The sequence below is a fragment of the Periplaneta americana genome, chromosome 2 (genome assembly GCF_040183065.1).
Source record: "Periplaneta americana isolate PAMFEO1 chromosome 2, P.americana_PAMFEO1_priV1, whole genome shotgun sequence".
Taxonomy (NCBI): Eukaryota; Metazoa; Arthropoda; class Insecta; order Blattodea; family Blattidae; genus Periplaneta; species Periplaneta americana.
The window spans coordinates 117,108,050-117,126,873 of NC_091118.1; the positions used below are offsets into that span (position 1 = coordinate 117,108,050).

At 36.0% G+C, this 18,824-nt stretch overlaps 1 protein-coding gene across 3 annotated transcripts in view; it reads left to right on the forward strand.

Moving 5' to 3' along the window:
- The first annotated feature begins 493 nt into the window (after positions 1-493).
- The window catches only part of l(3)mbn (lethal (3) malignant blood neoplasm), a 143,887-nt gene continuing 125,556 nt past the window's right edge, over positions 494-18,824 (forward strand). The window contains exon 1 of one of the 3 annotated variants that reach the window (XM_069818382.1): positions 494-563. In XM_069818382.1, the coding sequence (XP_069674483.1) occupies positions 546-563 (18 nt within the window). In that variant the 5' untranslated portion in view covers positions 494-545. Of the gene's footprint in view, positions 564-588; positions 769-18,824 lie in introns of those variants that run through there. The other 2 variants (XM_069818381.1, XM_069818383.1) reach the window with 2 other exon arrangements.

Below are 18,824 nucleotides of genomic sequence, written 5' to 3' on the forward strand. Positions count from 1 at the left end.
TCGTAATTGTGTAATATGAAGTAGAGCAGAGTATTTTATTCTAAAAATGAAACATACAGTATTTTGTCTTGTGGTAGTGCTTGCCTGCTGATTCGGAGCTGCGCTAGGTCTTGCGTTTCATTTCCGCTTGGGTTGATTTAATGGTTATGTTTTTTCCGATGTTATCCTTAACCGTAAGCCAAATGTCAGATAATCTAAGGCTAATCCTCGGCCTGATCTCACTTCATCTCGCCAAAAAATTGTATACCTTTCGACTTGTTCCACATCTTAAAGCTTCAGGACTAATGTAAGATCTATGGAATACAATAAATGAAATGTAATGCAGGCGTTATTGAGAGAGGGGACTTCCGACTAACTCGTTGACAGTTCAATAAGACTCTAAATTTCGGGCTAGAATAATTTTGGTTAATTGATGTTTAAGTTACGTACTTTCTCCAGGGACACACGACGCGTGCAGGTAGAAGTGGGAGGGGGCGTTTAAAAGATGGACGCGCGCGACTGCCGCGGCGAGTGCGCCGATCCCATCGTGAGCTGGAGACTACATCATGGACTGCCTGCCTCAGGTCTGTGTCTTCAATTGCTTCCTTACGAGCATTTCGAGCCAATTTCATAGGTGGCGGTTCTGTCTAGTCATATGTTGATCATGGTGTTTATCGAAATTGTGGCCAGAAAATTTTCGAGAAATAATAAAATAAAATTGTAATAAATTATCGTCACATTAAGAAATAAAGTTGATTCCAGGGCTTCTCATACTAAGTGCGGCATTAGGTAAGTTATTTATACTGAGACAATTATTTCTAGATGTTTATGTGTTAGACGTTGTGCGAAATATTTCTGTTTTTACACCTATCATAGACGAAGGAATATATAATGTTTTGAAGATACATATCGAACCTACGTATCATCAGGGAAGGCGAGGATAGGGGTACCTATTTATATGATCCATTAACAAGAGCAATGAACCGTGATCTAGACAACTGTCATTTTCTTCTTAATTAAAACTGTTAACAATTTTGTCAATAAAGTTGCATATTTATACACAAGTTTATGGGATCATGAATCATATTAAAGGGAGAATTTTTAAATATCTTTGAGAGAAAATAATGATATACTGCAGCAATTTGAATTTGGCCAACGTTCATAGACTAGAATTACGACAATGTGAACGACAATTTCAGAAACATTGCTTTGCATTAATAATATGATTATCTCAAAATTAAATGAAATTTGATTGCATTAATTACGTACTAAATTTTTCATATACGGTGTTACATGTTTTTAATAAATTCGCCTATCTTAATGCCATATGATCTCATAGAAATTTTCTTATTAATACATGACTGTTCATGCTGAATAATAAATTGTTAACTAAACATCGCATATTTTGATCACACTCCTTGACGTTTTGAAATTACAGACTTCATGCAGTGGTCCATAACGCACTAAGGGAAAATTTGTTTTGATGCTCTTAATGTAATGAAAGAAAACTTGCATTTGAAATCAAATAACAAGAATAACATTACTGCAGTCCATTATCATTCCATTTCTAGACTTTTGAATACAGAATCTTAACGCAGATTCCATCTTGTCCTATTGAGTTAGGAGTGTGTAAGTTAAGTTTCGTTGAGTGCTGATACTATAACTACCGTATTGTTACGTTCATTTTATTGAGTGGTCAGGCGTCACGTCAGCGAAGAGAGTAAACATGCACTTTTCATTCATATTGTAATGAATATGCGCGACGTTGCAATATTGTGTTCTTCACTTACCTTATGTGCAAAAATAAATACCGCATTTACTCGTGTAATTAACCCCTTTTATATAGAAAATTGACACACCTTTTCCCTCCAAGAGCGTGGAGATTCAAAATATCGTAAAAATACGCATGGAAGACCCAATCATTATTCAACTCTTACACAGTGAAAAACGCCGATAATTTATCTGACGGTACAAAAGATGATTTGGATTTGTTCACTTATTAAAGTAAAGAGTGTAAAATATATGTACGTTTATAGAAGATGATCTGTATTTGTTCTGTTACTAAAGTAGTAGAGTGTAAAATATATGTACGTTTATTATTTTTACGTAACTAATAAATTAATTTTCATACGAATATTTTACATGCGAAGTTAACAACATGATGTGTGGTTAGTTAGGATCAGGCACTAGAACTGGCAAAATTCAGTACAATGGAAAGCGCAAATCTGTCAAAAATTACTGAAATTGCATTTATAGTTTGGTAACAAACATTGATTTAATTAGTAGGCTACATGAATTGTTAATGTTTTTATGACCAGTTTGTTCTCTATATTCTGTACTCATCGCGTAATCCCATCCCCTCGATTTTTCGTTTCTGAATTTTTGGGGGAAAAAAGAAGGGAGATTACGCGATGAAATACAGTAAGCCCCTCTTGAACGTTTAACAAACAGTCATGGAATTCAGTTGGTGGGTCGGGATAATATTTCCTCATTCCCCTCAAAAAATAACTACCTCTAGTAAACTACTATTATACTATTAATATACATTCTTCGCTCTAATTATAAACCATTATTATTATTATTATTATTATTATTATTATTATTATTATTATTATTATTATTATTATTATTATTATTACGAAGCGTACAACTTACACATTCCTAAACCAAGCGCTTTTACAATTTATTAAATTTTACAGCTTGTTTATTCAAATTAACACAAAGAACGTAGGACGCATTCAGAAACTTAACCGTCATATGTTGCAAATTAGCGGATTATTATTATTATTTTATTACGGAGCGTACAACTTACATATTCCTAAACCAAGCCCTTTTACAATTTCTTATCAAATTTTACAGTTTGCTTATTCAAATTAACACAAAGAACGTAGAAAGCATTCAGAAACTTAACCTCCATATGTTGCAAATTAGCGGATTATTATTATTATTATTATTATTATTATTATTATTATTATTATTATTATTATTATTATTATTAGGTTACACAATTGTTTGTATACATCTGAAGTCTGATTAGTGAAATGTGTTGGTAATCGGTGATGTATGAAATGAAGAAGGGAAGGAGCTGACAAAACTACCCCATTATCTCTTGGCTTAGTTGCCTCATGAGTGATGCCTTATTGGTGTCACTTATGGTTCCAATCAGTCTTCGGACTGTTGACTAAACACAAATCGTTCTTACAATAAATTGTCAGACCGAGCATAGTATTTAAATTCAACTCTCCAAACATTTTCGAGCATGTAAATGTTTACATTTATTTTTAGAATTGTCTGTTGCAAATCTTGAATACCAAATATGTAGAACCTCTGTGTTGGCTGAGAGTTCAAACCTTCAGTCTGCCATACAGGCGGTCTGAGTTCGAGTCTCGGTCAGGCTTGGGATTTTTTATTGAAAAATCCGTAGTGACACAAGGTCGTAGTTTGGGTTTTCCTCGGGGTTCTCCTGTTTTCCCTACATTATTCCGTCAATATTTCTTAATTTCGTCATCATTCCATTACATTCCACGAACGCCGGCTGGCGACGCACGAAGGGGGCTGGCCTAGGGACGCAGGGAGTTGCCTGCTCGAAACCTGGGTACGTAGAGAACCTTATTGTAGTCAGCTGTTGTGGGTTTGGAAATGTGCCTAGCTTGAAGATTAGCGCAATAGATCGTAAGAGATCGCACTGCTGGGTCATAATGCTCCCCTCCCGAAATTCCATTCGATTACATTCCATTCCATATATGACATCTTTGGAATGATACTTCTAAGGTAAATGAAAGTGTAAGTCTCCAGTTTTTTACTGACATTTTTAATACTTTCCTGTCTTTAAATTTACGATTTAACATTTTAATACGTGCTTAAATTTTACCTGAGTACAACAGAACTAATTTTAAGTATTACATTAAGTGGTAAAATTGTTTGAAGTAATAACAAAATGTAAACGAACTGAATATAAATTGTTATCCAGACTGTAGAGTACACTACTTGCTACATTTAGTTCTTATTGGAAGATAGTCCCTTGTGTGCATACAGTTAAAATATTCTGAAAATCAACGTCTTATAGTTTCTCATTATTTTATTGAATATCCGATATATGAGAGGTTCACAATCAGAGTGGACCAAGTCCTTCTGGAATAATTTTGAGAAACTGAGTCTTAAAGTTCCTGGCTCATTCTTAGCTACCTTCACCTTCCATAGGAAATGCTGCTCTTTGTAGAGTAACAAATGAGTTATGGACTTGGTTTGTTATGGCAATGAATAAATCTAAGTTTTCTTCATCCGAAATTGTATTAATCCACAAACTGACCACGGATGGACTTGGTCCACTCTGATTGTGAGCCCCTCATATATGGAACTCTGTTTCACCTGTCGATATGTTAGGGTTATAAGTTTAACTATGTAGGGTATACAGGGTTGTTTCCCATCTCTGATAACGAATTTGAATGTCATCATGTGCGTCAGGAGTCACACGACAGCTGAACTGTGGCGCGAGGTGACAGACCAGTAATGAGTGATCTCATAGAGTGAGTGCACGGCGACTCACAGCAGAAATTTCCAAGAAAATCGAGCATTTTTGGAAGTGGTACATAACAACCCTTTCCGATGCCAAGTACAGTCAAGTGAAAATAAAACAAGCCTGCAATAAACGAGGTTTCGTTATTTCTAAGAAAGGCATCTTCTGTGTACTTAATAAGACTGGTAAAGCTCGAATGGAATTAATTTGTATAATTTCGTGGGATGCGGCGAGTTGTGACAGGGGGTGGATTTGCTTGCTTTTTCCACTCTGGAATTAATCCCATTCGAGCTTTGCCAGTCTTATTAGGTACACACAAGATGCCTTTCTTAGAAATAACGAAACCACTTTTTTGCAGGCTGCTATGATTTTCACGTAGCTGTACTTGGCATCGGAAAGAGTTGTTATGTACCCCTCCCACAAAGGCTCGATTTTCTTGGGCATTGCTACTGTGATACACCGTGCACTCTGATTATAAAATCACTCACTACTGGTCCGTCACCTCTCGCCGCAATTCAGCTGTCGGTGTGATTCCTGACGCACATGACGTCATTCAAATTCGTTATCAGAGATCGGAAACAACTCTGTATACGTTATTGGGTTAGTACCGTACATTACAATTTAGCAAATAGGCCTACACTATTTACAAAAGATGAAAAATGCCTACAGCTATACTTATTTACAAATACTTACACAGTTAAGTGGCGCTGAATAGTCGAAGTTGATATAATTTAAATATGACATCAATATGTACCTTTCATACAAGAATAAGGGACGATCGAACAGAAGATGTCTGACAGACTGATTCTCTTCTCCACATTTATAATTTGCATTATTTAAAATGTAAAATCTCTGAAAATAATCGCCAAACTTTCTATGTCTTGTAAAAAATTGTATTAGAATAAAATTTGGTTGTAGATAAGCCTACTTACCTTGAACTGTTGGAAAACAGATCTCTTGTAGTACTTCCCATTTCACTCTGTCGCCAATTTTGATCCCATTTTTCGAGAATATGTTTTCGTATTTGGTTCTTTACATACGAAAAGAGGCTTAATGCGTAATAAATATGGAGATTTGGGACAGCAGCTAGCTTTTTATAGTTTTTCATCATAACTTCCATGTCTTCGCAACGATTTTGTCCCATCTTATTACAAATTATGTAATAATAATAATAATAATAATAATAATAATAATAATAATAATAATAATAATAATAATAATAATAATATAATCATTATCCTAGGTGCGACAACTCATACACTACCAAGGTCGACCGACTGCTGACTTTAAGTCCACATACCTTAGCAGAGGTGAACGATCATCCAACTAGTACAGGAGCATATAGAGCAAGATGATCCCCCAATTATAAATTATATACCGGTACCCCTTCATTGTTTTTCTTGAATTGTTATTCAAAAGATACGGATATTCAATAATTCACTTTACAGTCAAACAAGTAGATGAACTTTCATTTTGTGCATCGCGTTGTGCATGAAAGATACTTATCTTCACAATCCAGAAACTGACATTGGTGACTTCACTCATGTTATGCGATTTAAATATATGCATGTAATTAATGTTGTATATTGTAATCGACTGTAATTATTATTTACGAAAATTGTAATCTAAAAGTTATATAATTATTAAAAGATATTATCCTTTATAATGTGATTTAACTATATTATTTATTTATTAAGGAAGCTGCTCAAGAGATAAAATATTTTATAAACAGAAAATATGAAAGTCGTTTTCAAACCTATCTGTGAAGAGCAGGTAATTATATATTAAAAAGAGCTGCCAGGAGTGGTGCTTTGCCTATGACTCAACGCTAGTGTGCTAGTATTCTACTCAGGCGGTTTGGGTTCGACGCCCGGCCAGACCGTGATGGAATTTATGGTAAATAAAGCCCAGACGTTGCAGAGGTTTTATCAGGATACTTTAGTTTCCTTTTTTCGTTCCACCAACATTCTACACTTCCCTTTCATTCAATCTATTGCCTGCAATAATTAAAATTAGGTGGACTGGAGTTTTGATATTAGTAGATAAGGGTTTCCGATGTTGATCAATGCCACTCTGGCCTCCTGTCGGTCTTGGACAATCATCGAATATTATAGAGCAACAATGAGGCAATGTAAGCTTAAGTGCATGGATCCGTCCCGGGTTCGGCCCGGAAAGCAAACCAAGACTCGGAATGATGGTACGATCTTCTCTGGTTATTAAATTGTGGCGACAAAGGAATTCTGGTTATGGAATTTGTACAGAAAATGAACATTGTTACAGAAGAATAAGATGGTTTTATTCTAATTTCGTAACGGGCAGGATTGCGTTAATTTTGCAAGATAAAGCATTTTCTGACAATAGTATTTAAAATCTAAAATTTTAGTCTGAATATGTTTTCAATTACATGCATAGACATAATTCTGTAGAGAGGAGTTACTGTATTTCAACTGTATGTCATGTTATAATACGTTAATTTTACAAAACAATTCGTATAGATGTCTTTAAAGTTTTAACATTTTTATCTAAATAAGTTTTCGGTTAGAGGCATAATTACGTAGATTTCTTTATTTTAAGAAAAAAATATAATTTATTTTTGACGTAAATTCATCTATGCTGAAAGGTCACTCGAGAGAAAGTGTAAGCCAGGAACATGTGTAAGATTCAGCGCTGCGCCAACTTCAACGTCAAATTCTCAGTACGTATACATCCTACATATAACGGACCTCAGAGAAAATGATTTACTAAATTCTGTTCTTTCATTCATATTATTCTGCCTAAGGGCGGTCTTTCACTGCAAACCCACTATTCTTTAATCTTTCCTATTGATCTAGATATGGAGTGCACAAAATACTTTAGACTCTATGGCCTTTATTTAGATTCTAGGTTGGGTAGATAGTTTGGAAAGCACAGGCATATAATTGTACACACAGAAGCGCTTGCAGCTTGTTAACAGTAGCTAATAGCTTCAGTGTTGCACCATCCTGTGTAGGGATAGTATTGTGGCTGTCCTTCATAAAAATTATTTCCTTAAATTAACTTAAGAATATGAACATATTCATAAACATATAAACGTACAGTTATTAATATTCCTTTTTTATGATTTTATGTCATGATAACTCTACATCAGTACAAAGAACACAAACTTGAATATTGAAGATCTTGATGTTGCTATGATTATATTTGTAAACATTACAAATTTCAAATAAATATGGCTGGTAATTTAGCCAACGAGCAACGAAACTAGATAATCAAACAATAGAGGAGTCTATTGTATATCAACTTTTGTCCATCCCAATATATCCGAATCCTTAATTCTACTGCTACATTTTCTTTAATTTCGTAATGGCGAGTGGTACGTAAATTTTACAAAGCGGTTCGTATAGATATCTTTAAGTTTAACGTTTTTATCTGAAGTTTACATTAAAGATAAAATTTCGTAAATAATAGAAAATTTACCTGACAAAATATTTTTAGAGACAAACTGTCTGCTGTAACATCCTATTTATTTAACCTGTTACTCCTTGTCTCATTCTCTTACTCATCTTCATCTTGTCATGAAGTATTGCAAGGCAATAAACATTTTTAAGAACAAAATTAAGGGTAACCTTCGTAGCATTTCAATCTAATTATCCTGACGTTAACGGTCACTGATTGCACGGTTTTTTTAGACATTCATTCCGATAACGCTAAATGATCACAATTATTCTCACTGTAATTTCATCCTATTATTTAGCATTATTTGAAATGCTTTAACACTATGTATATTAGTTTAAATTTGCTATACAGTTTGTATTTCATTATTCAAATCATAACATATTTTATCGTTTAATTAAAAACACATGTATACGCACACACAACTTTCATCGAGCTCAATTTTTTGTAATCTTTGTACAGACCGATTATTTAGTCCTGACAGCTCAGCAACGCGAAAGAGGAGAAGTAATAGGAGTAGTGGGGAGAGTTCCGGAGTAGATATAAGGGCAAGCGGGCGGTAAAGGAATGCAGTACAGCTTAATTGCACTGAATACATACCGCTCTACCGCACGCATGACATCCGATCGCTCCGAAGGCAAGCGAAGGAATAACCCAAACACCCCTTGGCGTAACTAAATGGACTCGCCTGACCCAGGCGCAGATCGCCGACTGTCAGGACTAAATAATAGTACTGTAACTATTAACTCTATTCATTGGTTGAGTGGAAGAGAAGGCCTTATGACATTAACTTTTCCAACTAAAATAAAGCATTATTATTATTATTATTATTATTATTATTATTATTATTACTTATCACAATATGATCTCATGTAATAAGTTGAAAACATGATCATCCAAGGATATTTTGAGAATATCGTAGCTTGTGTTATTTTTCTAATAGGACACGCAACAATTTCAGTATAAAATTAATCGTAGATAGTGAGTAGGCATACTAAAGAGAATCGCCTAACCTAGTGGTAGTCAGCACTCGCTGAAATGGGTAAAAGGTAAGCAGTGCAATGTAATATGCCCCATCGTACAGCAGGAAGAGTGATAGAGCATATCCGCCAGCAGCCACGGATGCACTATAGTACAGTCTCTTATCCCTGGGTAAGAGACGGTAGCCCGAGGGTGCACTGTACTGATGACTGCTGGTCTAAGCGTTTAGGAGAAAACAACATACCCAGCCAGATATTATACAAATAGGCAGTATGTCGGTGTGAGGAATGCTGTAAACATGTATTCCGATAAAAACTTCGAAATCGACTGTTTTGCAGCATCACATTACTTTATCTTCGTACCTCGCATAATGAGAAAGTAAAATGTTAGCGAAGTATTGCAGTTTTGAATTAATTTTCCTCCTTTTCAATATATTCATTTTGCTTTGTGATCACAGTCAATGTCACCTATCCTGTGAATTTATACTGTACTTTCCCTCTGCACAATATGGTTGAATTTAACAATGTTACGAGGCCATCAGCGCACAGTGTGCAATTTTCCCAATCTAGGTCGACAAAAATAAAATCTTCACTTGTTTTCTTAGACATAGATGAATATGAATTCATGTTCTTTAACATTTGACGAATGTTGTAAGGAATATTTTTTACTGTTTTATCAACAGTAGGCTACTTTTAGAACAAAGAGTTCTTTTTAATACTTCTCGCTCCTGTTCAATCGTAGAAAGAGAGGAGGCTTACTTTGCAGGTGAAAGAGTCAATTATTGTTGTAATTTATTATGTTGTGAGACATGGAATCTGTTGAAATAGATACGTTCTTACTAATTTAACTTCAATTTCAAGTTTGTAAAGTATTTTTCTTCTTACAGTAAGGTTTAAATATTACAATTGAACGAGTTTTAACATAGTCGGTCATGTCCGGTTACAACAGTTCTTTTATCACTTAATACAGCATTCCATGTTTGGCTTAACAGAGGGATGAGAAAGTTTTTAATCACTGTGTGAGTGTTTTAGATCTGTAAAATTATTCACATAACATCGAAACATCAGGTTAAAAATACATTTGATACATTTTTATCTAACCTTAAAAACGCCCCGTGGATGATAACGCAAATCCAGTAGCTGAACAAAATTAATAGCTTCTCTGCATTCTAAAGGATTTTTACAGGCCTTACAGGTGGCACATATTTTTTGTGTACAAACTCTTTATAGCAGGTGCATTTAGACAAAATTAATAACTTCTCTGCTATGTAACAGATTATTATGAAACATTGTACGGAAGTTATAGATGTCATATATTTTTTGTGTACAAACTATATTTACGGTTCGATAAGAAGAAATACACCTTTATAGAGGTGCATTTAAAGAAAATTAAAAACTTTTCTACCTAACAGATTTTTATTAAACTTTATACAGAAGTTACAGATAGCACATATTTTTTGTTTACAAAGTTTGATCATGTTTCTGTAAGAGGAACTACCCCTATATAGAGGTGCATTTAGGCAAAATTAATATCTTCTCGCCTATATAATCTATTTTATGAAACTTTGTACAAGAATTAGGCCTACAGACAAACAATATATTCTACCTGTAACTTCTAAACATAGTTTCTTAAAAATCTGTTATAATGGAGAGAAGTTATTAATTTTGTCTAAAACATCGTCTATAAAGGAGTAGTTTCTCTGACTACAAACATAATCAGAGTTTGTACACAAAAAATATGTGCTACCTATAAGGTCTGTACAAAGTTTCATAACAATCCGTTAGAATGCAGATAAATTATTAATTTTGTCCAGCTAGTTTTACGTTTTTGCACACTGTGCGACGTAGCTGAGTCGGCAAAGTCGCTTGCCTTCTGATCCGAAGCTGCGCTCGGGCGTGGGTTCGGTTCCCGCTTGAGCTGATTACGTGGTTGGGTTTTTCCCGAGGCTTCCTCCAACCATAAGACGAATGTCAGGTAATTTATGGCGGATCCTTGGCATCATCTGCTAAATACCATCTAGCTATCAAAAAATAACATCGACGCTAAATAACTTAGTAGTTGATACAGCGTCATTAAATATACAAATAAAAACAATGTTACTAAGGATACCCGGTAACGTGGAACAGGATATCCAAAGGACAAGCTTTCTAAGCTACACCTTACCAACTGTGTACATTATAGCCTGTTGTATACCAATATAACCCTCATAAAATGATTTTGTCCTATGTACGGCCATAAGTACTAGCCGAGAGATGTTTAATGTTTATACAGTCACTTGTTTCAGCGTTCTAATACTCCGTTACCGACATTTCTCTAGACGCGATTGTAATGAGTGCGAGTTAATTGTAGATACTCAAAACAGACTGAAAGTTATTTTCATAGCAAAACAGTCTTATAAGTCTGGAGACGTTAAAATGTGCAGAAAACGTTAGTCACAGCATCACGTAAGTCCTCACAGGTGTGCGGGGTCTATCACTCGACTATTGCTTCCTCACCTCCTGCTTCGAGGCAGGGCCGTGACCTCACCAGGATCGGATACATCGCAGCCAACACTTGCCAAGTGGCTCACGAGGTTATGCCGTACTGGAGCAATTGTTTAATGACTGCGCTAGCTAGTCTCCGTGTTTTGTTAAGCAGGGAGCAAACCAATACAGGAAAAATACTTCTGTGAAAAACGCTCTTGCTGAAACGTGCTCGAATATGCGTTCGTGTAGTTTAAGATACGATTGGCGCACATTTATCGAGCAAAATCAAAGGCGCTGTCCACACGATTTGGCACGATTAAGCAGAAAGCATTTTGCTCGTCACAAATAGCCAAACCATTATTCTCGAATAAAGCATTTTGTTGTGCTCGTGTTCCTTTCACCAGTCAGCTACTGTCCGATCATTTGTCCTCTAATGTAAATCTTGCTGTGAGCCCAACCCCTTTGGATCTATCCATGAACCGTTTCAGGAATGGAAAGTAAAGAAGAGGAGAGAAGATTTTCGGATTGTCTCGTGAAACAAAAATATACGATATAACAATTTCACCATGAAACACTAACTTTAATATACAGCTGTCCGGCTACTGGACATGCGTTCTGATCCACGGGGCGTAAATAAGAAAAGTTAAATGGTACATGCCAGGTGCGCCCTACCGGAAAGAAAATAAAATAAAAAAGGAAGACATATTAATAATTAAAATAATTCAAGAAATTAAATTACAACATTGCATACTTAACAAAAAACACTCTGCAAAAGCATCTCAACACACAAACAACACAAACAAACAAATACAACCACACAGGCGTATACAAACTCAAATGCAACAATTGCAACACCTTCTACATAGGAGAGACAGGCGTAGATCATTTCAAACACGTTACAAAGAACACATCACAGCCATAACAAAATCACAAAACACTTCCATAAACGCAGAATACACCAGAAATGCTAACCACACCTACAGCAACATAAACACAGACATGGAAATTCTACACATTCAACCAAAAAACTAGAAACTAAACACACTAGAACAATACGAAATATACAGACACACGAAAACACATTCTCATGATGTTCTCAACACACAATTCAATTTCAGAACACACACACTATTTGACTCCACATTACACTACACAAACACACCCCCAGAGGAAGTACAATCAGAAGGCGCGAAAACCAGTAACACTCAGTTCTGAAGATAATTTAAAACAGGTTGAAATTAGGTACCTAATTTTAACACGTGAAAGAAATATAGTATATATTCCAAAGTGATATAGTGTTAAAAGTTTTGTAATCAAGATGTATAGTATTAAAATAAGATGAGAATAAAGAAAATAGGAAGAGTGAAGAATAATTAAAGAATAAATAAGATAAAAATAACGAAATTTAAAAGGGAAAGAAAAGGAAAACATCATAGTGACGTAAACCAAACGTCACACTAGTTTAACATATTATTGTAGTCGTGATTCTTTCACTCGTTCTAGCCATTATGGAACTAGGTAAAGAAAATTTACATTTTTTAGTAGAACACATACCTGCTTTGAATAACGTATACACTCTTTGTTCTGGTTTGATGCTCGTTTCTGTAGCTAGTGTATTTTCTTCTCATTTTCTCACTGATAAGGTTTAGCTACAATAACATCAAACGTACAAAAGATAATCTTCTGAAATTTCGAAATTTAGTTTCATCACATCGCAATTCCCGAAAAAAAGTCTGCATTGAAATTTTCTTTTTTCCTTTTCCCATTTTATAGCGCGATCACTTAGACGCCTAAGCAAAAATATTTTTTCCCCTAAATTAAAACCAATCAGTCCATGGTTCCACTACTGCGACGTTCTATTAAGTGACCTCAGCTATGACCTGACTAAAAAATTACAGCGTGTTGACAATGCTTGCTTTGGGTTTATATGTAGTATTCGTCTGTATGATCATATCTCACCGTCCTTCAATGAATTTTCTTGGCTCCGGCTGACTAACAGACGCAGTTTGTATTCTCCTTCTCTTCACATTTTGCATACATCAACCCCCTGAATACCTTTCGTCACACATCATAATCTCTATAACCGCTCACAACATGACCTATTGTCAGTCCCTCCCCACAGAACAGCCGCGTATTCTTCATCTTTTACAATAGACACTATCCGATCTTGGAATTCATTACCTATATGTTAGGGGCTATCCGATTAACCCCTTTTGTCTCTTTCATTCCAAAAGCATTTTTCACTTCCCACTCATTTCATCTATCATCTGTAATAGTAAAAATAGGCTAGGGCAGCGTTTCTCAAACTTTTTTCAAGTGGGGATCACTTTTTTTAAGTCAGAACAGTTTTGCAAACCACCTTATTCTTGTTCCCTTCGAAAGTAAATTTATCATTTTTGTAGCATATTTTAATACCAATATACTTGTATTTTAAAATAGAATCAATTAATTAAAATTAATTTAATTCAATTAATTTTATATTAGTATTAACTAATTGTCAACGTTAATAGAAAAAAAATCATTTTTTTTATAATTCAAGGTATTAAAGTTTAGATAATCTTTCATTAATTAACTAAAAAAAAATAAATGTTGGTACTCACATTAATGAGATTCTTGCAGAGTTGTTCTATACATCGAGTCGATTTCGGTAGCCTACTTTGTTTTTATTAGAGTTACTGATGAAAACCCTTTCTCACACAGATACGTAAAAGCAAACTGAATTACAATCTCTAAAGCACTATTGTATAGTTTACTATATTCTCTTTGCACTTGTGATGCAGTCAGAAATTAACCATACCTTCCGCTTCGAATTTCATTTTAAGTCCGTTGTCATTCTAGAGTTCAATTAACTGTTCTCTTTCACTCTGTGAAAGTTTGTTATTTTCAATATCGCAATGAAAATGATCACGAACCCATGAAAATTCGTCACATTTACTTCGAAAATAAGTTTCAAATTGTGACCTCAAAAGTTGTATTATTGGTGTACGTACAGTACGTGACCATTTCAATGTGCAATGGGTGTCGGCAAAACAGTGGAAGGGATATGAATAACATTGGCAACAATCAATTCAATTTTAATCAACGGTCTCTTCTTCTGCAGTCTTCAATCTTGCGATTGGTTTGTAATAGGTCTCCGTGTCGGTTCGGTACTTCGTCCTCTGTTAAGAATTCGGGTGGTCCCTGGCTGGGTTACAGGCGCCAGATGTGCAGGGAAAATATGACGAGAAACACCACGTTCATAGTGCTTCAAATTCCTCTTTTGTTGTTGAGAGTAGAGTGGGAAGTCGGTAGACAGGTAGGGTAATAAATTTCATTAAATGTCAGTACTGGGAGAAAAAGTGAAAGGCAATTGCAGTTGATAGCAATTCGTTTGAATTTTACTTTTTCTTCCGTCTTTTTTGAAGGACCACAAGGGGAGACCTCGAGGACTACAGGTAGTCCGCGGACCATAGTTTGAGAAACGCTTGGCTAGGGTAATGTATCAGTACAGTAAGCGTTCCCTACGCTGATTTAGGTTCTAAGGACTTGGGGCTCCGGGCTCTGGGTTCGGACTGGGGTTCACCAGTACATGATGGGACCTTACCTGCAGAGCCCAGGAAGGATGTCCGCCTGTCAGCGTCGGATTCACGAATGATACCCGACCATCCGTCGGACTTGGACAATCATCACTAGACTTCGAAGTTGAGGCACATAAACTTTGAAGTTATGTGCACTCAGGCCAAAGCAGTGTTTACAGAGCAGCTGGCGAGGTAGTCCTCTCTCATCACACGCACACACCGTATCAGTTGGAGATTTTGCAATGTATGAGCCGTTCGGAGTAGAAGTGGTGTAAGTCAAAAATAGGTAATGAGGGTTAAAGTAAACATGCTGTAAAATACAGCGTAAAGTAACAATTAATATTCAATTTATTTAAACTATTAGTAGTCAGTGGATAGCATGAAGGACATATAAATTGCTACTTTGTGCTGTATTTCACAGAATTTTTACTTTAAACCTCATTACCAAATTTTGACTTACACCACTTCTGCTCTGAACGGCTCATATATAGGCCGAGCAAATAAATGAAAAAACTTTCGCCTGAAGGACAAACGTAAATATTATGTTGACCAGAATACAATATATTATCGTTTCTCAGATGTAGAAACTTAACATTTTCTTGGCCCGTAAAAAGTTATACAGAGCAACAATTTTAAAAGGTAATTTTCATTTTTCAGCAATTATTATTATTATTATTATTATTATTATTATTATTATTATTATATAAAACATTTTTAACTAAAAGAAACATCACAAATAAAGTTATTGTAAAATATTGTAAAGTATAAATCACAAAAATAAACTTGTCTAAAACAGTACCATTACTATAAACGGCAGAACATTTCACATAAACATTTAGAAAACAATATTATGTTCTGTTTGCTATAAATCTAATTCTCCTTTGAGTAAAAATTGAGCACTTAGTACATAGGGTAATAAATAATTACGAAGAAAGGAAAATAAATAATATATTTAAAATGAAAATATCTCAAATATTGTATTTAGTAAGAACTGTATTGTACTGTATTCAGTAAGAAGTCAAAGTGAAAGTTTTGTAGGTTTTGCCTAGGATTCGAGTTACGGAATGCGCGCTGGTTCGAGTCCTCATGGGGGAAGAAATTTTCTCATGAAATTTCGGCCAGTGTATGGGATCGGTGCCCACCCGGCATCGTGATTCACTTGGGGAGCTACGATTGGTAGCAAAATCCGGTTGCGAATGCCAGCTATAACGGGTGGGGGGATTATCGTGCTAACCACACGATACCTCCATTCTGGTTGAATGATCGTCCACCTCTGCTTCGACATGTGGGCGTGAGGCCAGCAGCCGGCTGGTCGGTCTAGGCCCGTCACGGGCTGTAGCGCCATGGATTATTATTAAACCGAGAATCAAATGAATTATAGTAAAGTATCGTCAAACCACGAGATATTTAAAATATAGGCCTAACAGTCAAATATATAAATATTAATTTAAATTACGTATCCTAAATATCTCTTTCATTTTAAATTTGAATTCATACGTGTTATAATTTCTTAAGAATTTATATAGGCTATATTTCAATTTCAAAATCACGTTATAAATTTTTAGTTCATAATTACGGTTTTTTTTTTGTGATGGATTTTGCCTTTTCTTGTAAGGTTTTATTTTATTTCATTTAATTTTCTTGTAGAAGTTATTGTATATAAAGTTATATAACTTTTGTTTTAATTGCATTTCGTTTTCGACATCTAATGACTTCACGTCATTGATAGTAGTACGTACGAAGCCTTCAACGTCAACCATACCTAAACAGACAGAACAGCGGATAGAAGACGGAAAAAACAAACAAGCCCTAGCCTGTTTCCTCACCTCCACCCAATACTTTGCTATGAGTTAACCTGTATCGCCCCAACTGGGACCTCAACTTCGAAGTCTAATCATCACATATAAGGTGTACAATGGGCCTAAACGGCCTATGTGCAAGGATCCATCCCGGATCCAGGCCTCGTGAAAACAATCACTCAATCAATATAGCCTACTGTTTCAGTATGTTTATCTTGACTTTATTGAGCACATTACGTGAACATTAAATGATTTATTCCTTCACACACTTCCTAACGAGTTTTATTAAATTTACGCGGAAAGCAATTTATAGTTGCAAAATATGCCTTTCAACCTCCGAGATAAGCTGTACCTAACTCTTAGACAACACAGAATAGTTTATAGTAATGTTGCGTCTTAGTCTAGAAATCGGTTTCGCTTACTCAGGTAGGCTATCCTAACTGGTCTCAGCCTCTCCAAGATAATTATTAAATGGTCTCTCAATTAGGCCACGACAACTGTCGGCAGTTGAAAGATACGAGCATGGTATTAAATCCGCTCTGCCAACTCAGCTAATCCGGCCGTAACTGTATGCAATACGAAGCATCGTAAAACAAAGAGGTAGGATTTGATTACACGACCGGCCTCAAGGCTACGTTATAATTGCCGTGTGCATTATGGAAGATATATCGACCATTAAAACGTCACTACAGCGCTGCGGATTTAGAGACGTGGGTTATTGCTCATTAATAGGGACTCATTTCTTTGCTGTGTGAAATTAGTCACTCTTCATGTTGTGGAGTTGTGTACTAAATCACTATGCCTATTCGAGTGACTTGCTAATGCTACGTAATCGATTTAGATAGCGTAACAAGACTCCATTTTATTACTTAACATGTGAAGTAATATTATTATTACAGTATGGCCGGAAGTAAATGTTGCGCAGTTTATTTATCTGGGGTCACAAATAAATAGAAAATAACGTTAGTTGGTTTATTTAATGACGCTCGCAACTGCAGAGGTTATATCAGTGTCGCCGGTGTGCCGGAATTTTGTCCCGCAACAGTTCTTTTACATGTTAATAAATCTACTGACATGAGCCTGTCGCATTTAAACACGCATTTAATGTCATCGACCTGGGCCGGGATTGAACCCGCAACCTCGAGCACAGAAGGCCAGCGTTATACCGACTACGCTACCGAGGCCGACTGGAGTCATTAAAGAAAACATGTCTCTATAGTTAGGACCATAACAAACTTATGACGTCTAAACTCCTGGAAAGAGGAGAAAATCCGGAGCATAACGGCTGTATAGAGTGTTTCAAAAGTGATGGTCAAAATTTAGGGATGAGAAGTAAAAACGAAGAGAAGCAGAAAAGTTCGAGTAAACATGGGTTCGCAAATTAACCGATGCACGAGCCGCTGAATGTCGTAGGTGCCTTTATCGAGGCGAACCTCAAACTATAGGGAGGCAGCGTTCTCGCTTCTGAATATGTCTTAGAGATGTTGAACTCACCAGCGAGCAAGTTGAGCATGTCGTGGAAATACAAGAACAATGGGAATACAAGTAGAACAAAGGAATACAATGAGAAACAGGGGAATACAAGGAGAACAAAGAAACGACAAGGAGAACAAGGGGAATACGTAAAACATGGGGAAAGCAAGAAAAAGAGAGAACGAGGGGAATACAAGTAGTGGCGTTGAAAGAGAGTTGCATATCTAATGAGGAGAAAGACGTATGCGTACGTCAAATAATCATGCCTTTATCTGAGTTTGAATTCCTTTTTTCCAGATTTTTGTTAAGCAGAGCCAACTCGGCCTACACACGCGTGCGCGCACGTACACACACACACACACACACACACACACACACATATTGAATAACCACTTTATTAGGATCACTTATCTGATAGTCGACCTGGTTGGCAAGTTGGTATAGTGCTGGCCTTCTATGCCCAACCCAAGGTTGCGGGTTCGATCCCGGGCCAGGTCGATGGCATTTAAGTGTGCTTAAATGCGACAGGCTCATGTCAGTAGATTTAAAATAACTCCTGCGAGACAAAATTCCGGCACATCCGGCGACGCTGATATAACCTCTGTAGTTGCGAGCGTCGTTA